Source organism: Lepus europaeus, chromosome 21 (genome assembly GCF_033115175.1).
Source record: "Lepus europaeus isolate LE1 chromosome 21, mLepTim1.pri, whole genome shotgun sequence".
Classification (NCBI taxonomy): domain Eukaryota; kingdom Metazoa; phylum Chordata; class Mammalia; order Lagomorpha; family Leporidae; genus Lepus; species Lepus europaeus.
Genome location: NC_084847.1, coordinates 28,750,273 through 28,772,659, shown reverse-complemented (window position 1 = coordinate 28,772,659; position 22,387 = coordinate 28,750,273). Strand labels below are relative to the sequence as shown.

The 22,387-nt window shown below is 47.8% G+C and overlaps 2 protein-coding genes across 4 annotated transcripts in view; both read right to left on the bottom strand.

Annotated features, from left to right (window-relative positions):
* KCTD7 (potassium channel tetramerization domain containing 7) overlaps nucleotides 1–1,142 on the bottom strand; it is a 42,116-nt gene extending 40,974 nt beyond the window's left edge. The window contains exon 1 of one of the 2 annotated variants that reach the window (XM_062179815.1): nucleotides 863–1,142. In XM_062179815.1, coding sequence (XP_062035799.1) covers nucleotides 863–1,006 — 144 coding nt within the window. In that variant the 5' untranslated portion in view covers nucleotides 1,007–1,142. The remainder of the gene's footprint in view (nucleotides 1–862) is intronic. The other variant, XM_062179816.1, reaches the window with a different exon arrangement.
* Nucleotides 1,143–13,621: 12,479 nt separating this feature from the next.
* TPST1 (tyrosylprotein sulfotransferase 1) overlaps nucleotides 13,622–22,387 on the bottom strand; it is a 144,543-nt gene continuing 135,777 nt past the window's right edge. The window contains exons 4-6 of one of the 2 annotated variants that reach the window (XM_062180392.1): nucleotides 18,806–18,856; nucleotides 16,001–16,047; nucleotides 13,622–14,150 (exon numbers count right to left, since the gene is read on the bottom strand). In XM_062180392.1, the coding sequence (XP_062036376.1) occupies nucleotides 16,030–16,047; nucleotides 18,806–18,856 (69 nt within the window). In that variant the 3' untranslated portion in view covers nucleotides 13,622–14,150; nucleotides 16,001–16,029. The remainder of the gene's footprint in view (nucleotides 14,151–16,000; nucleotides 16,048–18,805; nucleotides 18,857–22,387) is intronic. The other variant, XM_062180393.1, reaches the window with a different exon arrangement.

Below are 22,387 nucleotides of genomic sequence, written 5' to 3'. Positions count from 1 at the left end.
CCTCACTGTTGTCTCAGTGACAGTGCACAAAAAATAGCACCACTGTGTCTCCAAAGGCTCCCCCCCAACACACACACCAGCTGCAGAGACTATGGTTAGAATTTTGCCCATTTTCACAAGTGTCCCATGATGCTGTGGGTACAGGGGTCCTGACATAAACAAAACGCTACCTGCTGCCCCAAAAACATCGCCCAGCCCAGCCCCTCCCGTGTCACGCACTCCTGCACCCGGGCACTACCTTAGTCTCTACCTCCTAGTCTCCACCTGCAATGTCTACTTTCCCTTCTCCTCTTCCTTCTCTGGAGGGTCATTTTTTTTTCAGGCAGGATAGTGATGGGATCACACAGACCAAGGCCAGGGGCGGCCACGGTGCATCAGAGGGCAGCGGCCAGGAGTGGCGGCCATGGGGTGCCCGGCGGTGTGGACATAGCTATACATCGACCTACTCCTTGAGGGCAGATAGCTCCTCGCCCCACTCCCTGGGCAGCGGGAGAGCCGCTCTGGGCAATGACCAAGGCCTCTTCCTGGACTCTCCAGAAGACATCATCACTTTTGGGGTTCCGGGTCTCCCTCCCTCCTCCAGTTGGTAGAGGTGCGACATAGGGATACGGGATGTGACCATATAGTGTGGCAGGCAGTGCACACTGGAGGGAGGGGCTTGGGAGACCAAGTGCCCCCTCAGGCAGGGAAGACACACCTGGTGCATTCTCTGGGGTAGGCGGGGCAGCACAGCTCGCGCCCCGAGCTCCAGTCCTGCGCTGCTCACACCGTCCCCCCCCCCCCCAAGGTCAGCTCTGCCCTCTGCACCTGCTCCTCGCGCGAGACCCCCTCTCAACCTCCCATGCTCCCTCTGTCCAGGTACCTCCTGGGGCAGCAGGGGCAGCGCCTGGCCCGCCTGCGTGGCCGTCGGGGTGGCCGGCTCCAGAAAGTCGTCCTCGGCGTCGGAGCTGGACATGGCACCGTCCGGGCGACGGCTGTCTGACTGCTGCCCCGTGACTACCACCATCCCTCTGGCTCTGGACAGTGGGCGCGGCTTTAGGTGGGCGGGCAGGCGGGCGGGCGGCGGTCCCGGACACTAGCGCCGCTCAGCGCCTGGCATGACGCGGCCGGCTGCGGGCGGGCCGGAGTGGCCAGGAACCAGCGAGCGGGCCCGGGGTAGGGGGCGACAGTTCCCTTCAGCGTCTGCAGCTCACGGACCACCGCGCAGACCGCAGGGCCGCTGGCCTGACCGGGCCCGCCCCCTGTTATTGGTCGAGAACCCGCTGGCTCCGCCTTGATTGGCAGGCAGCTCGCCCAATTGCAGGGCGAGCAACGCGTACGGCCGTCGCCTGATAGGCCTGCGGGCGCGCTGTGGACTGGCGGGGGTGCACTACGGCCTCCTCCTCATAGCGGCGCCGCCGGGTTGGCTCTGAGGACGCCGCTCCCGAAAAGGGCTGGGGACTGACTGTTGTCTCTCTCCTGGGTGGAGGCCCTGGGCAGCCGTTCCAGGATTATGTGGCGGGAGGATGCAGGAGAGGGCGACACCCCAGCCACAGTGGCTGGGCCTCCGCAAGCCGCAAGGGCACAGTCTGGGTTTCCATTTCTTTTCCCCCGTTGACTCATGCAGGAATCTGGGGAGGAAAAAAAAAAGCTCAAAATGGGGGCCGTTGAGTGCAGTTAATAATGACAGGGAGTGCCCACGGTGAGAGTCCCAGGACACGCGGATGGCGACCCGCTCTTGCCCCCATGCCAGCACATCTGCGTTGCGCGGGTGCTGTGTGCCCTGCAGGGGGAAGAAGCTGCCTGGGGCTGGGTCTGCCTCCTGGGGATCAAGGATTTCCATGCCCAGTTCTTTGCTCCTGAGGCCTGAGGGATTAGACAGCTTCAGGGAGGTCAGCCATGAGCTAGTGCGTCCTACTGTCGGGCCCGCCCCTCTCCCAGCCATGAGTCTCTGGGGTGGCTGTTTTCTCCAACTTTAGTTGCAGGGGTGATCTTGTGGAAACATAGATTCCCGGTCCCACCTCCAGAGAATCTGATCCATTTGGGGTGAAGCCCTCGAATTTGAATTCCAAATAAACTCCGAGGTTAATTTGATACTTCAGGTCCAGAGAACCACACTGTGAACAGCACTGCCCTAAAGAAGGCCCTTGGAACGGGTAGGAGCCTTTCTCCAAAATACCTATCACGGGGCTGGCGCAGTAGGTTAACGCCCTGGCCTGAAGTGTCGGCATCCCATATGAGCGCCAGTTCAAGTCCTGGCTGCTCCTCTTCCGATCCAGCTCTCTGCTATGGTCTGGGAAAACTGAAGAAGATGATCCAAGTCCTTGGGCCCCTGCACCCACATGGGAGACCTGAAAGAAGCTCCTGGCTTCTGGCTTCAGATCAGCCCACCCTCCTTGTGGCCTTCTGGGGAGTGAAGCATCGGATGGAAGACCTCTCTCTCTGTCTCTACCTCTCTCTGTAACTCTTTCAAATAAATAAAAACAAATCTTTTTTTAAAAAATAGCTATCACAGGGATAGGTGTGTGCCTTACCTGCGAAGACAGCACTTGGGACCCCCACATCCTATTTTGGAGTGCCTGGGTTCGGGTCCCAGCTCTGCTTTTGATTGAGCTCCCTGCTAATGCACAGCTTGGGAAGCAGAAGATGGCGCAAAGTATTTGGGTTCCTGCCATGCACATGGGATACCATGCACCTGGATGGTATTCTGGGCTCCTGGCTTTGGCCCAGCCCAGACCTGGCTGTTGAGGCCATTTAGGGAGTGGACCAGGGAGATGGAAGATATCTCTGGTTCTCCCTCTGTCTTTCAAATGAATAAATAAATTTTTTAAGACAAATCTATCACAAAATGTCCTGTTTTCACCCTTATGACAATTAGGATGATTCAGCTGTAACTGATGCCACAACAAAAAGTGGTTTAAAGAATAAGGGATTTTTTTTTTAAGTTTATTTATTTATTTGAAAGGCAGAGTTACAGAGAGGCAGAGGCAGAGGCAGAGGCAGAGAGATCTTCTATCCGCTGGTATACTCCCCAGATGACTGCAATGGCCGGAGCTGTACTGGTCAGAGGCCAGGAGCCAAGAGCTTCTTCTGGGTATCCCATGCGGGTGCAGGGGTCCAAGGACCTAGGCCATCTTCCACTGCTTCCCTAGGCCGGAGCAGAGAACTGGGTCAGAAGTGGAGCAGCTGGGACTCGAACCAGCACCCATTTGGGATGCCAACACTGCAAGTGGTAGTTTTACCTGCTATGCCATGGCGCCGGCTGCAAGAGTAGAGGATCTTTATCTTACTTAATAGAAAGTCTTTGCAGACCTAGGGTTGGTTCAGTACATAACGGGGAGTTCCTGGAATCAGCTTCCTTCTTTGGTTCACTCTTCCAGGTGGTCTCTCCACCCCTAGAAGTTCATAAGAGAAGAGCACAGCACTAAGAGGCTATCAGGGAGACAGTGACTACAACCCAAGAGAGAGGCTGGATAAGCAAAGGGAGGAGGGGAGCCGTGTTGTGGTGCAGCAGGTTAAGCCGCCTGCAACCCCAGAATCCCAATCAGAGCGCTGTTTCAAGTTCCATATGGGCACCAGTTCAAGTCCCGGCTGCTCCACTTCCAACCCAGCTCCCTGCTAATGCTCCTGAGAAGGCAGTGGAAGATGGCCCACATGGGAGACTCTGATGAGAGTTCCTGACTCTTGGCTTCAGGCTGGCCCAGCCCTGGCTGTTGCAGCTATTTGGAGAATAAACAAGTGGATTTAAGATCTCTTTCTGTATTTCTCCCTCTCTTTATTGCATTGCTTTTCAAATGAATGTTAAAAAAAAAAAAAAAAAAAAGAGGAAGGGAGCCCCAGAGGCTCAGGAGGAGGAGGGGGAAATCCACACACAGTCAGTTTTAGCTTGCTGAATGCATTGGGGTTTTCACCTTCCATTTCTGCTGAGGAGTTATTTCAGGAAATTAGTATCCCATTGGGTTTTGCTTACACACTGTGAGGCGGGTGTGGAAATCCAAGGTGAGCAGGCTCCACCAAGGGCCTACTGGGTGAGTAGGAAGAGGCTGGAGCAACAGTCCAGAAGGATCAGGCAGTTTGCAGGCAGCAACTATGCCCACTCCCCAGCGGAGTGGGCTCACAGGAGGGCTACAGCGAAGCGACAGAGAGTCCCCAAGGGACAGATTGGTGGTGCATGCTCGTGCAGTCAGGGCCTCGCTGAGAACACAGGAAGTTATAGCCCTGGGGTTCTTGTCTCTTCTGAGGCTCAACCAAATAGTCCTACTGACATCAAGCCCTGAGATAAGGAAATTCAATTATATTCTGTTTTCTGTCATGCTGCCTCAAAGAAAAAACTTCTGAGTGTCCACAGGCTTTCAAAGTATTGATTCAGCTCTTGAATTTCTTCCCTAATTTTATATTTTCAATTAAATATTTGCTGATTTATTTGAAAGGCAGAGTGATGGGGGGGGGGTGCAGGAGGGAGAGAAGAACGAGAGATCGTCTATCTGCTGGTTCTCGCACCAAATGGCCACAATGACCAAAACCATGGCTGGGCCAGGTTGAAGCCAGGAGTCCGGAACTCCATCTGGACCTTCCATCAGCGTGGCAGGGGCCCCAGTACTTGAGGTGCTTTCCCAGGTGCATCAGCAGGAAGGTGGTGATCAGAAGCAGACAAGCTGAGGTTCAGGCCGGCACTCTACCATGGGATGGTGGTATTGCAAGTGGCAGCTTAACCTGCTGCCCCTCAATACTGGCCCTTAGTTTTATGAATTTTTAAAATAAAATTTTAGCTATCTGAGGGGCAGACACACACACATACACACACACAGAAACCCCACCAGCTAGTTCACTCCCCAAGTGTCCACAGATGCCACACATCTCCCATGTGGGTGGCAGGGACCTAACCACTTAAGCCGTCACCTGCTGTCTCCCATGATCAGCAGGAGGCTGTAATCTGGAATGGAGCCAGGGCTCAAACCTAGGCATTCTGATAAGTGAAGTGGCATCCCAACTAGCATCTTCTTAAAAAAAAAAAAATTCTTCATTTACTTGAGAGGCATTGTTACAGACAGAGAGAGGTCTTCCATCTGCTGGTTCATTCCCTAGATGGCTGCAATGGCTGAAACTGAGTGAGCGACTGGGACTCAAACTGGCGCTCATATAGGATGCCGGCAGGGCAGGCAGATGCTTAACCTACAATGCCACAGCGATGGCCCCAACTAGCACCTTAACTGCTAAGCCAAACACCTGCCCCTCCTAATTTTAATTAATGGGCTAGTGCTGTGGTGTACTGGGTAAAGCAGGCTTCTTGCTAATGTGCCTGAGAAGGTAGCGGAAGATGGCCCAGGTCCTTGGGCCCCTGAACCCATGAAAGAGACCCAAAGGAAGCTCCTGGATCTTGGATTTGGACCTGCCCAGCTCTAGCCATTGTGGCCATTTGGGGAGCAAACCAGCGGATAGAATATTTCTCTTTCTCTTTCTCTTTGGCTCTGCCTTTCAAATAAATAAAAAAACTTTAAAAAATAATTTTTAAAAAATTGCAATTCAGTGAATAAATATTTCAACAATAAAGGGAATGAAAACAGGAATGAAGGCATCTGTTTCTTTTTCACATTACCTCTTTTCATTTTAGTTTTGATTTATATATTTTAGATGCGTAAATAATTGTAGATTAAAAATAAATGAAAACCCATGGACTTACTCGCCTCTTAGCTCATGAAACACAGCATTACCAACACAGTCTCCCATCTCATTCCCTTCTCTCCTGAATATGATGTGTGTTGTTCCATACACGGTGTGCCTGTGTTCTTTTTAGTTTGGATAAATGTTACAGAAAAGTGCAAAGACACACAGAAGAGTCTTCAAAAAGTTCATGGAAAATTAGGGGGGCCAGCATTGTTGTGTAGCAGGTTAAGCTGCTGCTTGTGACCCTGGCAACCCACTGCCCTGACTTGAGTCCCGTCTGTTCCTCTTCCAATTTAGCTCCCTACTAATGCTCCTGAGAAGGTAGTGCATGATGGCACCTGTTGCTTGGGTCCCTGCCACCCATGTGGGAGGCCAGGATGGAGTCTGAGACTTGTGGCTTTGTCCTGGCTATTGTGGCCATTTGGGGATTAAAACAGTGAATGAAAGATATCTCTCTCTCTCTCTCTCTCTCTCCAGCTATGTGATCCAAATTTTTATGTGATATTTAAAGATTCCTGTAGTAATAATAAAAATAGAAAATTATATTTAATATTTTAATTATCCTATTTATACTTATTAGAAATTAAGACTGTTCAAACCAGGAATGTGTTGCTTGCAGAAAAGTGCTTGCAAATATCAGCCTGGAATCCTTTCTTGTCATTTAGATATAAAAACCCAGAAATTATAGATAAAAGACCAGCTAATTTTAAGTGAAACAATACTAGGATTCCAAATATCCAGTCATGAGAGTAGTGCATTTTTAGTGCTACATAATGTACTTTGGCTGTTAATCTATACTTTATAAAAAATTTTATTCTCAAACAAAAAAAAAGCTTAAATATTTCATTAAAATACATTTGCTGTGCAAATCTATTTGCAAAGGATTCATGCCCCTCAAAATAAAGTTTTAGACATAGGTTTATAGCTGTCTCTCTCTCTCTCTTTCTCTCTCTCTCTCTCTCTCCTATCTGTGTTTCAGATAGATAGATAGATAGATATAAAAATTTTTATTTTATTTTATTTTTTTGACAGGCAGAGTGGACAGTGAGAGAGAGAGAAAGAGAGAAAAAGGTCTTCCTTTGCTGTTGGTTCACCCTCCAATGGCTGCCGCGGCTGGCGCACCGCGCTAATCCGAAGCCAGGAGCCAGGTGCTTCTTCTGGTCTCCCATGCGGGTGCAGGGCCGAAGCACTTGGGCCATCCTCCACTGCACTCCTGGGCCACAGCAGAGAGCTGGACTGGAAGAGGGGCAACCAGGACAGAATCTGGCGCCCCGAACAGGACTGGAACCCAGTGTGCCGGTGCCGCAGGCGGAGGATTAGCCTATTGAGCCGCAGCGCCGGCCTAAAAAATTTTTTAAAAATGAGTCCAGAGCAGACATTTGGCATAGTGTTTAAACTCACATGTGGGACACTCACGGGTTTGAGTCCTGGTTCTGCTAAAGCATATTCTAGAAGATAGCAGGCACATTGTTCAAGTATTTGGGTCCCTGACAACCATGTGGGAGACTTGGATTGAGTTCCCAGCTCCTGGCTTTGATCTGGCCTAGCTCTGGCTGTTGCATTCAGAGAGTAAACCAGGAGATAGGTGATTAGTCTGCCTGTCTCTCTCCTCCTCTCTGGTATGGGATGTTGGATGGCAAGCAGTGACTTAACCCACTGTGCTACAGCGCTGGTCCCTGGAACTTTATTTTTATATCATATGCTGCTCTGAACATTTTTATAGTACCTCTTTGTGGATAATCTTATTTCAGAAGGATGAAAAAAAATTCTTGATTCTGTGTGAGGTGAGGAGAATGGGCACAAGGAAATACATTCTGTAGAGGAGTTTTGCTAGCACTAAGACCTTGTTTGCCTCCCAAGTTTGAACTGTAATATGTCAATCTTTGATCACCAGGATCTGTCCTTCCACCTCTCTCCCAAAATCTGGTTTACCCACTTGAGACTGATAGTCTTGAGTCCCTAATCCCTTGCCCTCCCTCAGTTTTCCCTCTGAGATCTCATCATTTTTTTTTTAAAGATTTATTTATTTACTTTAAAGTCAGAGTTACAAACAGAGAGAAAGAGAGGTCTTCCATCTGCTGGTTTACTCCCCAGATGGCCGCAACACCGGAGCTGTGCTGATCTGAAGCACAGGAGCCAGGAGCTTCTTCCGGGTCTCCCACATGGGTGCAGGGGTCCAAAGACTTGGGCCATCTTCTACTGCTTTCCCAGGCCATAGCAGAGAGCTGGATCTCTTCTCCCCTATCTTACCAACACCCTGTGATGTGTACATTGACAACTCTCTAGGGAATACCTTCATGGGTTTGCCACTCCCTCTCCCCCACCCCCCGCCCGTCTTCTCCAGCATCAATCTCAGATCAACCCACCAGTGTCTGGTCTGGGTGACTTTTGCCACCTCTAAGTGAAGTGGTAGCTACACATGCAAGATTGACTGGGGTCAAATCCCCGCCCCTCTTGATTTTCTTTCCAGGATCCCCCCCTTTGCTCCATTAGTTAACCTTTTCTCTTGTGAATTTTCAGCCTCTCCCTCTGTATTGTTTTCTGCAGCCTATTTTATGTGCCACTGTCCCCCAGTATAAACAAGCAAACATTCTTCCTCAGCCCTGCAGGCTTTCTTGCTCTGTGCCTTTAGAGCCAAGACCTTCACAAGGAGATCTCACACTGGCTTCCTCTGTTTCCTTGGGCCCCTGCAAGTTAGACTGCTGACTCACCACTTCAGGGAAACTGCTCTCCTAATATCTCTGTTGCCTCACTGCCAAATCCGGTGACTTCTTGAACTCTCTGAAGCATGCCACTGTTGACTACTTTTTCCTCTCTTGAAATCTCTTCCTCCTTTGAATGCCACAACCCTCCTCTGGCTCTCCTCCTCGCTCCATCGCTTTCCCGTCTCTGCAGGCTCTGTTTATCTCTCATCTCTCTGGTGGTGTTGGCTCCCTGTTAGTCCTGGGCTTCCTTCATTTCCCATTCTTCACAGGCTCTCAAAGTGGTTTTGTCTACTCCATGGTTTCAAATTTAAATTTCCTACCCAGATTTTCCTTAACTTGTCCACATACAACTGGCTATGAGGCAGCTCTGATATCCCCAAAGGCACCCCAGACTTAACAAATTCAAGACCTAAGTCATGGGGCCGGTGCTGTGGCGTGGGTTAAAGCCCTGGCCTGAAGCGCCGGCACCCCATATGGGCACCGGTTCTAGTCCTGGCTGCTCCTCTTCTGATCTAGCTCTCTGCTATGGCCTGGGAAGGCAGTGGAGGATGGCCCAAGTCCTTGGGCCCCTGCACCCATGTGGGAGACCCAAAGGAAGCTCCTGGCTTCAGATCAGTGCAGCTCTGGCCGTTGCAGCCACCTGGGGAGTGAACTAGCAGATGGAAGACCTCTCTGGCTCTACCACTCTCTGTAACTCTTTCAAATAAATGAACTAAATCTTAAAAAAAAAAAAAAAAACCACCTAAGTCATCTTCCTTCACACTCCTTAATTCTCTCACTTCCTTGTTCCTCGTCCACGGAAGACAAAGGGAGAAAGGGCGAGATGGCGAGCATGGAGTTGGAGGCCTCCCCAGACTCGTCTGACCTTGGGGAGGAGGCTGCCTGCCAGCAGCTTCCTAAGGCACAAAAGCTCAGCTAAGGGCGGACTTGCTCTCAACCCAGCTCAGCTCCCCCTCTGCCTGATGCACCACCATTTGGTAACCACTCCTTAGCTTGCGCTGCTCGTCCCACGTGCCCGATGGCTCAGATTGCCCCCTTGCCGCTTCTCTGACCACCCTGAAGTGTGCCACGCTGAGCGTTAGAAGCTTAAATCTGAAAGCTGCTTCTGCCTGAGTACCTTGTACGCTGGACCCCGCCTTCACCCAGCAGATCATGCGCTTGAGAGATGAAGGGCGAGAGTGAACACTGCGCTGGGGGACTGTGCCTCTTGCTCCCCCTAGAGGCAAGCGAGGAAAAGACAGAGCTAAAACTTGCTGTGGCTATAGCAAAGGTCTCAGCGTTGATCCCTAGATTACTGAAAATCAAGGCAGGCTGTTTTTATCCATCTCTGGAATATCTCCAAGGTCTAGTAAAATGTCTGGCACATATTAGGAATTCAATAAATGATCATGTGAAATGAATCAAGTTCATATAGTTGCCTCTCTCCTGAGATTTCCCCCTCATCTGCTTTGTTGGTAATATTAGTCTATAGAGGTAGGCACAGTAGTGATTAATGGGCATAGGGCATCTCAGGATGCCAATGTGCTGGGCTGGTGGAAAACCAGTTTCCCCAAGTTGTGAGGTTCCTGGGGGACTTATCCAGAGCAAGACAGGAAGGGTGGGCTTTTGCTTTCTGGTGCACACTAACCACTGTGGCCATCTTCACTGTGCAAGTAACACAGATCCTGAAGTGCTCTGAACCAAACTCTTTACATGGAAGCTTTTAACGAGTGCTGTTTTATTAAAATAAAACAAAGACCAAAACCGTAGATGCAAAAATAACTCACCTCTGCAATTCCATGAATACTGCATTTTACGAATTCTGTCTGATGGGTTCACAGTTGTCCTATTTAATATTGCACACTGCTTTTTCAACCCCTTTGTCTCTAGTTAAGCTCCCGTTCCAGTCCGTTCTAGAATTATGGATACATTCCACCATGGGCTGGGAAAGTACATGGGAGCCACTTCCTCAGTCCTCCCTCCCACTCCAGACCCAGTTTCTGAGGCACTTCCACTGGTCTATCAGTTCAGGTTTAAGCACTGCACAGCTTCAATATCTCCTGCCTCAAAATGACTCCATCAAATGGAAAAATGGAATACAATACCATATTTTTTAGCTGAGTGGTATTCTGTTACAAGGATGCGCCATAATTCATTTAACCAACCCCTAAAGCAGTCAAATTGTTTCTGGCTTTTTGTTTTTATAAGCTATATTGCAATGAACATCTTTATAGAGAAAGCTTCCAATATATTCATGATGCATTTCCTTATTTCTCTCAACTTTAAAGCTCTTTTGTAGGTTCAGTAGTCATCCCACATTTGGTCAGCAGAGGGCACTCTAGTTCTGCCTTCTCAGCACAAGGCCATTTCTGCATTACCGAAATGGTTTTTCACTGTGAAAACTAATTCAATTTTGGGATCTTCAGTAAAAATCAATAAATTCCAAAGGAAGAATAAAAGTCATTTATTTTTCTAACAAGATTAAACACACACACACACACCAACATTCAAATAATGAACTGCTGTATTAGGACTAAAAAACACAATAAAAATCACCATTCGCCCCACTCAGAAAAACTAAGGTAGTGATCTCCTCCATGCAGGCACAGTCTCTGTAAGACACTGGTGAATGTGACAAACTTGCAGGAAACGGGTCTCAATCCTGAAAATACTGACTGCCAGATGGAGTCCTGCCTAGACCATTCGTAGCCATCACCTACTGGTTAGTTTTGGGGGATAAGATTGTAAGTTTTGTTAGGGTTGGAAGTAAGGGCTTGTGTGGATTTTTCTTGATTTTCACCCACATCACAAACTCCTAAATGAGGCAACCTGGCCATATTTCTTGGCACCCACAATTACAGAACCCAAATTACTAAGCACGAGGCAGATGCTCAAAAAGTTGTCACCAAACACTGATGGTGAGTTTCCGTTCCTCCAGAGGGATGATTACAGAGAGGTAGAGCAGTAGTTAAGGGCACTGGCCCTGGAGCCAGGCTGTCTGCACATGTGTCCCGGCACTGTCCCAGCTAGGGCGATCATGGAGAGATTTGACTTTGCTGAACCAATCTTTCAACATCTTATAAAATATGGTTATTAATAACACCTACTCAAAATGATGATTAGGAGAATTTAGATGGCTTTAAAGATGCAAAGTGGTGGGGCTGGTGCTGTGGCATAGGGGGTAAAGCCACCGCCTGCAGTGCCAGCATCCCATATAGGTGTCAGTTTGAGTCCTGGCAGCTCCACTTCAGATCCAGCTCTCTGCTATGGCCTGGGAGAGCAGTAGAAGATGGCCCAAGTCCTTGGGCCCCCATACCCTCGTGGGAGATGTAGAAGAAGCTCCTGTCTCGTGGCTCCTGGCTTTGGATCAGTGTATTTCTAACCATTGCAGCCATGTGGGGAGCGAACCAGTAGATGGAAGATCTCTCTTTCTGCCTCTGCCTTTCAAACAATTAAATAAATCTTTTTTTTTAAAAAAAAGCAGATGTAAAATGGTTAGCACAGTACCCAGACCATGAGAAGCTCCTGATAAATGTTACTAGAATTATTAATTGACTAAGTGATTACTTATTTTTTTAAAAAAATTTATTTATTTATTTATTTATTTGAAAGAGTTACACACAGAGAGGAGAGAGAGAGAGAGAGAGGGGTCTTCCATCCGATGGTTCACTCCCCAGTTGGCCACAATGGCCCATGCCGCGCCAATCCGAAGCCAGGAGTCAGGAGACAGGAGCTTCTTCCAGGTCTCCCATGTGAGTGCAGGGGCCCAAGGATTTGGGCCATCTTCCACTGCTTTCCCAGACCATAGCAGAGAGCTGGATCGGAAGTGGAGCTGCTGGGTTTCAAACCGGCACCCATATGGGATGCCGGCGCTTCAGGCCAGGGCGTTAAGCTGCCACACCACAGCACTGGCCCCTAGGTGATCACTGCATTCTGATTCATTCAGCTTGACGCTGTCCCCAGCTCTTCCTCTAGGTGGCAGTGGTTACAGGAACAGATTCACTGCTGCCTCTGGTTATGCTGGGTCCAGGAAGCCCCCTTGCCAGTCATGGGTCACCCTGCTCACTTACCATTTAGTTCTCATTCTACTCCAGTAGTCTTTCACATGTTACTCCCATTTGATTCCATCAAATCTTAACATTTCACAAATATAAAGTCATCTTCAAAAAATGCTAAATGTGATCGCAATGCCATGTGGAACAGAAATGTATTTCTTCACAGGACTCAAGAGAAATGTTGAGACAGGAGCTGTGGCACAGTGGGTTAAGCCACTGCTTGGCATGCCTGCAGCCCATATTAGAATGTCTGGTTCAAGTCCTGGCTACTCCATGCTTGTGATTCAGCTTTCTGCTGACGTACCTGGAAGACAGTAAATGATGGCTCAGGTACTTGGGTTCTTGTCACCCCCTAGAGAGACCCAGATGGAGTTCCTGGCTCCTGGTTTTGGGCTGGTCTAGCCCTGGCTGTTGTGGACATTTGGGGAGTGAGCCACTGGATGGAAGACTGGTATCACTCTCTCTTTCCATCTCTCTCCTATCACACTGCTTTTCAAAAAAATAAATAAATAAATCTGAAAAGGAGGGGTGAGGAGACAAGTAAGGTTTTGTGGCAGAAGAATGCCACAGCATTCGCTTCTTCAGCCAGTGGAGTGGAAGGCTGTCCTCCAAGTCAGCCATTCTGACAGTGGCTCTCTGCTCTTTTCCTACTCAGTACACTCTCACCCCAACAGTGGATTCTCCAGGGGTGGGAAGGACACAGAACAAAAATCACAATTCCCTTAGTGGAAACAGATGGCAACAGGTCTCTCTGAAACAAACTACAGAAACCTTCATTAAAAAATTATGATGCCTAGAGGGCCAATCAGAGAAACTTTTAAAAAAAATTTATTTATTTACTTAAGAGGCAGAGTGAAAGAGAGAGAGGAGGAGAGACACAGAGAGAGGTTTTTCCATCTACTGGTTCACTCCCCAAGTGACTCCAACAGCTGGGCCTGTGTCAGACCAAAGCCAGGAGCCTGGAACTCCATTCAGGTCTCCCACGTGGGTGCAAGGGCCCAAGCACTTGGGCCATCTTCCACTGCTTTCCCAGGCCATAGCAGAGAGCTGGATTGGAAGTGGAAGAGCTGGGACTTGAACTGGTGCCCATACAGGATGCCGGAGCCGCAGGCAGATGCTTAACCTACTACCCTACAGGCGCCAGCCCCAATCAGAGAAACTTTGCTTTAGCTGACCACAACCTGATAAGATCTCGTGCTGCTCTGAAATCACAGTAATGAAAACATGGAACTACCATGGTTCACATTTAAAGCTTTTATTTTGAAAAATAAAATACAAAAGTCATTAAGTTGTAAAGGTATACGGTAATTTCCCAACTTTTCAGAAACAATACAGTGAATTATTTAAATAATTAAGATATTTCATATTATCCACATCAATACATTTAAACAGGCACAAGTGCGCTATAAAACATTAATACACGTACGGACAACCTATTCCAAAATGAAACTGCCCAGTTTGCTTACAGAATCCCATTTTAAAATCCTCTCTGTGAAAACAAAGCTTGAAATCTGGTAAGAAAAGCTGAAGAGCAGAGCAGTTCTAACAGAGCGTCCCGGTCCTCGGGCTGTGCACGTAACAAGGATCAGAGGCTTTGCTCGGGAAGCAAGCCACCCAGGGAGCCCAGATGCGTGCTTGATACCTCCACCCTCGTGGGAGGAGACTGGCAAAAGAGCAGGAGATGTGGCTGGGTGCATACACTCCACTGATCCCAGCAGGCGACAGCCAGCCCTGGAGCTTCCCTCGGGTTGAAAAGGCAGCATCTTTCCTAGGGCAAACACACAGAGCACGGTTACATGTGTGCAGTCACAGGCTGTTCTCTGGCACCACCACCACAGCCTCTCCGTTATGGGGCTACACACATCAGGTGGCCAGGGAAGCACACTTTCCTCAGAAGGGAAGCTTGTGGGTGCCTGCAGGGAACTTCTAGGTGCAAAACAAGCAGGTGGCAGCCAAAGCCCAGGCTTCTCAGAATCCTTCTCACAACACAGGTGGGCACCTACAGGCCTCAACAAGCGAATGAGGATGAAGTGCTGCCGTGGGCAACTTGAAAAGCTGGGGTTACTGACTATACATCTGCCTTGTAAAACAGCTCATCAGTGAACAAGTCCCTGCGTTTTTGCAGGCAGGGGCTGAGGATTGTCTAGAAGCATTTTAGATAAACAAATTATCCATGGACTGATAACGGCTAAGGCGCAGGCATGCCCATAAAGTATAAATGCAATGTTCAGCATGTGCTCCTTAGCAAGAAGGCAACTGTAATCTTGAAACCTACTATTATTATTAGCTCAGTGACACTCACGATTGACATGATCCAGCAGTGTCTGTGTGCTTTTTGTGACTACAAGTCATAAAACTCTCCCACATTATTCAACCTCAGGAATAAAACCACCCACTTTGCCAGGGGGCTCTGAGAACTGAATGAAGTGAGATCCATATACAATCTGTCAGATGTTTTACTTTATGTATGTCATATAATTATATATATAAGCCTTGGCATTATGCCTGGTGTGGAGTATGCACTTGGGTGCATGGTTATTATATACAATAAAAGTAAAAAACCAACAAACAAAATGTGAGGAAGTAAATCACTATCAGATTTTTAGAAAAGCTATTTCCAAAGGATCTAAAGCATCACCATGTCACTCAGAGCAGAAACGGAACTTGGAAGAAAGTCTGGGAGTGGCTGCCAGCTGTGAGCAGCTAGGTCAGGAGATCTGGGTTCAGAAAGCAGCTTTGCCACTAAGCAGCTAGCACCCCTGAACACACATGCGCCGACACGCGTGTCCTCAGATGTGAAGAAGGCTTACCCACACTGCAGCTGTAGGTTCTTTTTTTTTTTTTTTGACAGGCAGAGTGGACAGTGAGAGAGAGAAAGAGAGAGAGAGACAGAGAGAAAGGTCTTCCTTTGCCGTTGGTTCACCCTCCAATGGTCACCGCGGCTGGCGCGCTGTGGCCGGCGCACCGCGCTGATCCAATGGCAGGAGCCAAGTGCTTATCCTGGTCTCCCATGGGGTGCAGGGCCCAAGCACTTGGGCCATCCTCCACTGCACTCCCAGGCCACAGCAGAGGGTTGGCCTGGAAGAGGGGCACCCGGGATAGAATCCGGCGCCCCAACCGGGACTAGAACCCAGGGTGCCGGTGCCACAGGCGGAGGATTAGCCTGTTGAGCCCCGGCGGCGGCCTGCAGCTGTAGGTTGTAAACGTAAAACATCATGGTACATTAAGTGAGCAGAGCAGACTTGAAAACAACCAACCAACCCACTATACATTAGTGCAAAACCGTTTTCAAGACCAGTGCACAGAGACAGCTGCGCGGAGGTGGACAGAGCCCCAGCTGGAGGTCAGGAGATGGTGTTATTTAGCTCTGGGTTTCCCCTACCTCTGTGATAAGACCTTGGCAAACAACCTGCTTGCTCACCAATCAATTTCCTTATCCGCAAACAGGTGGTTGGACTTGACAGCTGCTTTCAGATAAAATATTTTATACTTTTAAACCTCTCCTTCTAACAAAAAGTAACCACCAGCATCTGCATGATTACGTGCTGGGCTGCTTGCAGACATTATAAAGGTGAATTCTCTCGTACCAAAGACCCAGTTATATCTCCCAATTCTCACCTCATATGTGAAAAAGGCTCCTGGCTCTGCTACTCCACTTGTTCAGTCTGTTGAAGGAAGCAAAAGAGGTTTTAAAGTCCTTGCCTGTGCTCAGCATAAAAAGTGACTGCTCCTACTCAAACACTGCCTGGCTTGCAGGCTCTGTTCAGGCTTTCGCTCAGTCTGCTACTGTGGTCTAACACAGAATTTGCTTCCCTCCTGGTTCCTGGGAGGAACACTAAATCACCAGGCCCTTGGTTCACACTTGAGTTTCTGGTAAGCGGATGGGCTCAGCACAGAGACCATCCGTGTGAGTAGAGGGTTGGGGCTTTAAGCCTGCATGACCTCCCCACTGGGGTTTGCCTGGAGAGTGAGCTACATCATGTGGCCAATGATCCAATCGGTTGTGCCCACGTAATTAAACTTCAACCAGAATTCTGGCTGCTCCAGTGCAGCTTTCTGGTCAGGGAAGATGCAGATCCGCCGGGAGGGTGGCATGCCCCGGTTCCGCAGCAAGAGGGCGCAGAGGGCTGTCTTTTCTCCCTTCATTTGGCTGGTCCTGATTTGAGTCCTTTGCACTGAAACTGTGATGGTAAGTGCAGTGCCTCCCTGAGCTCTGAAAGCCATCTTAGCTAGTTAGCCAATTGAGGGTTCCAGGGGCTTCAGTTTTCTTATCTAAACTAAAGTCCTTCCTAGGTGCTTTTCTAAGTGTGGGTGTGTGTGTGTGTGTGACAGAGGGAGATACAAAACCAAAACCCAACCACAATAAGGCGCTCTGAAGTACTGAGGTTTTCTACTCAGATTTTAAAAAACCTTTGTCTTACTGATACGTAGGAATTCTCCATAATCTAGAGACGAGTCCTTGTTTTCAAACATTTTGTCCTACTCAAGGCTGACTTTTACATTCTTTATAATGATTCTCAATTTCAGTGTAGTCCAAATTATCCATCCTTAAATAAGTGATTAATACTTGTTATGGCTTAAGAACTCTTTTCCTCTTAAGGTCAAGAAGACATTCTCCTCTATTATATTCTAACAACATCATTCACATTTAGGCCAATAATCTACCTGGAAATGATTTGGGCATATGCTGTGAAGCAGGGGTCTCTCACAGCTGTCCCTCCCCATCCAGGTCCCTTTCTTGACCCCTTCATATTTCTTATGTAATCCAGGCTCTGGAACTGACATTCCTTCAAGGCTGCCTTTGGATTGTTCTGACTCCAGAGTCCACAGCCTGTGAGTGCAGAACAGTCTGCTAATGATTCTACCCAGGTTTGGGAACACCCTACCCAGCCTGGGCTCAAGGTCCTTTGCTCCTTTGCTGCAAGAGGGGATCAGAATCTTTCAGATAGAGGACTTCCTTGAGAAGATCTTTTTCTCCTCTCTGATTTCTGAGTCTGATTCCTTTTATTCCAATTTCTCATCTACTACAGACATTCAAGTAAACAGTGGATAAATGAAATGAATGAATGACATATATGAGTATGCCTGGGAAGTACTTTGGGATTCTCAAGTCATACTATCGATATTGGTGGCTGTTGCCAGACAAGGATCAGGTAAAGGTAGAGCCTTCATAGTGGTGTGAGACACAGCTTTTCCTAGGGCAACCCTGTTACTCCAGGATTGCCTCAGGTAGTAACGACATCACACACGTCTGTGAGGAGGTCTCCTTACCAATCAGTATCTGGAACAGTTTCAGAAACTGACCTCAGTACTGAGTCCTCTTTTTTTTTTTAACAGGCAGAGTGGACAGTGAGAGAGAGAAACAGAGAGAAATGTCTTACTTTGCCGTTGGTTCACCCTCCAATGGCCGCCGCGGCTGGCGCACCACGCTGATCCAAAGCCAGGAGCCAGGTGCTTATCCTGGTCTCCCATGGGGTGCAGGGCCCAAGCACTTGGGCCATCCTCCACTGCGCTCCCGGGCCATAGCAGAGAGCTGGCCTGGAAGGGGGGCAACCGGGATAGAATCCGGTGCCCTGACCGGGACTAGAACCTGGTGTGCAGGTGCCGTAGGCAGAGGATTAGCTATTGAGCCGCAGCGCCGGCTCTGAGTCCTCTTAATGCCAACCTAGTCACCGACACAGCAGCTCGTGGACAGCAAGCATGGACAGCAGGCTAGAAAGGGAAGCAGCAGCAGCCTTCTTGCCAGCACTGCATGGGGTGACAGGCGATGCTCAGCTGCAGAACACTCTGAGCCTCTTTAGGCCTGTTAGCTGTAACAGTCCCTGTCACTATCCAACTGAAGACACACTACTGGAGCACAAGTGAGTGCGACACGTATAGGTACAACTCTGGATTGGTTTGAAATGCTTGTTTCAAAAAGCAGAAGTTATAAGCTTCAAATTCTCACAATCTTTCCTGAGGGCCAGTAACTATGCTCATAATGTATCCAAAAACCTTCTAGGCTCCAAATGAAAAACAAGAAAAGGCCACAGATATAAATGTAACAAGAACAAAAAGGGTGGCTATACATTTTTTAGTTCAAATTGAGGTATCACAAGATGAGCAGATTGGCCAAGGCACATTCCTCATATGTGGAATATTATGCGGCATGGACATGAAACAGAACAGTCAGATTTTAGGTATCAAGAACATATTTTCCTAGTTTTGGAAGACACTGAACTCTCTGAAATTAAGATGTCTTAAATTACTGTTAAAACCAACCAGTACCAGAGTCCAATCTTTCTACTCCCAGCCTATGTAGTCTTTTTTTTTCTCCCGCTCTTTTGTTTTATTGGTTTTTGTCCTTTTCCATTATCTCTTCAAAAACATTTTGATGCAAGGGTCTGTCCATTACTCATCAAGAGGTGGAAGCAGATACAGTACCTGGGGTTTTTCTTTAAGAAAGTCAGGTAGTTGAAATTCTCCTTTATAGACCTAGAAAAACAAAGCAGGTGTGCGTTTAGGGAAACAGGTGCTGTGGTCATCATTTCAGGACATCTGCAATGCCCGACAGTGGGTGCGTTCACTGCTTTACTTCTGTGAGCTGAGAATGAGTTTAAGAGTAGCAGCACTGAGTCCCCGTTACTCCAATCCCCTCCAGTTTAGTGTTCATCTGACTACTATCTAATGTGGGCTGGCACGGAGGGATTCTGGGTATCTTTAGAAGGAAAAACAATATTCCAAGTTGCAATCATCTTAGCTGCGAGAGAAAGCAAGCCTCAGGCAATCTCTCCTGAGAACGAACTTGGAATTCACATAGTTTGGGAACAAGCTCTTCCTGGCTGTCTTCGAATTTTCCAAGTTTACAATCCTGAATTTAATACAATTTTGCTTTTTTCCATTTACCCAATATTCCTATGATGACCTGAATATTATATTATTCATAAAATGATATATCTTTAATCTCATAAAAGATTGTTTTCTTTTGAAAATTTTAAATCTATTTATTTTCATTTTACGTAAGAGGCAGAGAGATAGAATGAGTTTCCATTCACTCCCCAAATGCCTGCAGCAGCCAGGGTTGGGCTAGGTCAAAGCCAAGAGCCAAGAAACCCATCTAGGTCTCTCATGTGCATGGCAGGAATCTAAGTATTTGAGCCATCACCTGCTTCCTCCAAGGTGTGCATTAGCAGGAAGATGGATCAGAAGCAGAAGAGTCAGGACTTGGACCAGGCATGGCAATGTAAAATATTGGGTATATTTTAACTGCTATATCAAATGCCTATCCCCTAATAGCTTATTTTCAATATATAAAAACAACATTATTATAAGCAATAATTAGGAAATAACTATTTTAAAATATTTATTTACTTATTTGAAAGGCAGAGTTCCTGCAGGAGGGAATGGAGGGGGATAGAGATCTTCCAACTGCTGGTTCATTCCCCAAATGGCTGCAACTGCCAGGGTTGCGACAGGCTGGAGCCTAGAGCTTATAATTCCATCTGGGTCTCTCATGTGGGTGGCAGGGGCCCAAGAATGTAGACCATCTTCTGTTGCCTTTCCAGGTGTGTTATCAAGGAGTTGGACTGGACACAGAATAGCCGGGACTCAAGCCAGGGCTCTGAAATGGGATGCCAGCATTCCAGGCAACAGCTTGATCCACTGAGCCGCAGTGCAGGCCCACAAATCAAAATGTTATTAAGCCATCTTTGAACAGGAAACAGGTAATATCAAGCTTTTTAAAAGTTATTTGGAAATGCATGGGGCCAAGAATAGTCAAGGTAAATGTAAAAAAAGAACAACACAGTAGGAAGACATAGTCTATCAGATATCAAGACATTAACATTACACAGCTATAACCAAACTATATTTTGTAGTTATTTATAAGCACTATGTGAATTATATAGCTATATTTAGGATAGTAAAGTCTTAGCAGAACAGACAAATACATATCAGTGAAACAGAATGAAGAGTCTAGAGCAGATCCTCAAATACAGATAACTGGCTTATGACAGAGGTGGCACTATGGAGCGATGCAATAGAATGGAGAAATAAATAAATGTAAACAACGTATACAATATACTGTACAGTAATAACAATGAACTACTGCTGTTGTTACCAAAACCACAAATGACTCGCAACACATAATGATGGGAGGGGTAGGCACACTGATCCCAACAAATAATGTCTCCATTAGGATTTTTTTTTTTTTTTTTTGACAGGCAGAGTGGACAGTGAGAGAGAGAGACAGAGAGAAAGGTCTTCCTTTGCCGTTGGTTCACCCTCCAATGGCCGCCGCGGTAGCGTGCTGCGTCCAGCGCACCACGCTGATCCGATGGCAGGAGCCAGGGGCTTCTCCTGGTCTCCCATGGGGTGCAGGGCCCAAGGACTTGGGCCATCCTCCACTGCACTCCCTGGCCACAGCAGAGAGCTGGCCTGGAAGAGGGGCAACTGGGACAGGATCGGTGCCCTGACCGGGACTAGAACCTGGTGTGCCGGCGCCGCAAGGTGGAGGATTAGCCTAGTGAGCCGCGGCGCCGGCCAGGATTTTTTTTTTAAAGATTTAATTGTCTTATTGGAAAGACAGAATTACAGAGTGAGGGAGAAACAGAGATAGAGAGAGATCTTCCATCTGTTGGTTCATTCTCTAAATGGCCGCAATGGCTGGAGCTAGGCCAGACCGAAGCCAAGAGCCAGGAGCTTCTTCTGGGTCCCCCATGGGTCCAGAAACCCAAGCACTTGGGCCATCCTCTGCTGCTTTCCCAGGTGCATTAGCGGGAAGCTGGATCAGAAGTAAAGCAGCTGGGAATCGACCAGCGCCCATATGGGTTGCCGGTGCTGGAGGTGACAGCTTTACCTGCTACACCGCAGCGCCAGTCCTTCTATTAAGATTTTGTAAAGCTCATACATAGGTAAAACAGATTTACAATATTAGAAATCAGAATACTGGCCGGCGCCACGGCTCACTAGGCTAATCCTCCACCTTGCGGCGCCGGCACACCGGGTTCTAGTCCCGGTCGGGGCACCGATCCTGTCCCGGTTGCCCCTCTTCCAGGCCAGCTCTCTGCTGTGGCCAGGGAGTGCAGTGGAGGATGGCCCAAGTGCTTGGGCCCTGCACCCCATGGGAGACCAGGAGAAGCCCCTGGCTCCTGCCATCGGATCAGCGCGGTGCGCCGGCCGCAGCGCGCCAGCCGCGGTGACCATTGGAGGGTGAACCAACGGCAAAAGGAAGACCTTTCTCTCTGTCTCTCTCTCACTGTCCACTCTGCCTGTCAAAAATTAAAAAAAAAAAAATTAAAAAAAAAATCAGAATACTGCTCACTCTGGGGAGGAAAGAGGTTGCAGTGACTTGGGAGAGGCATCCAAGATGATAGTTATTTTCTGTGTCCTGACATGGGTAGCAATTATAAGAGAATATTCATTTGGTGATCATTTACTGAGAAACGATTGGTGTGCCTTCTTTAAGTATGTTATACTTCAGTAACAAAATTCAATAAACAAATTTAGGTCTTAAAGTTAAAATTTACTGCTAACATATATACTATATAAGTCCAGAGATGTTTCAACAGTGTGCGAAAGTAAAAAAATTGTTAACTATTAACGTTAATAAATTATGGAGAAGAGTTCCAGTAGAAAAACATCTGATAAATACTGTACTCAAATTACTGTGGCAAGAAACTAAGGGTATTTGTTAGAAAGAGTGTTTCTAGGTAGGCCCTCAGAGCACAAAGAAATCTTCCAAATGATGAATCCTAAGCCTGCAAACCTCAAGAAGGTCCCCCTCTTACCCAGTTATAAGATGCCTGATCCAGTTCCAAATGCTGCTTCATTACTTCTGAGAGCCAGAGAATGAACGTTCTTTTTCCTTCCTCTCCCTGCAACTTCTAACAGGTGGCCTATTCTTTGGTGTCTCTGCTATAGTAAAGCCCAAATTAAAGTAGAGGTATCGGACTTCAGATGAGATTATTTCTGAGGAGATGCAGCACACTGGAAGCTGAGGTGGGTACAGGACAAGAAACAAAACTG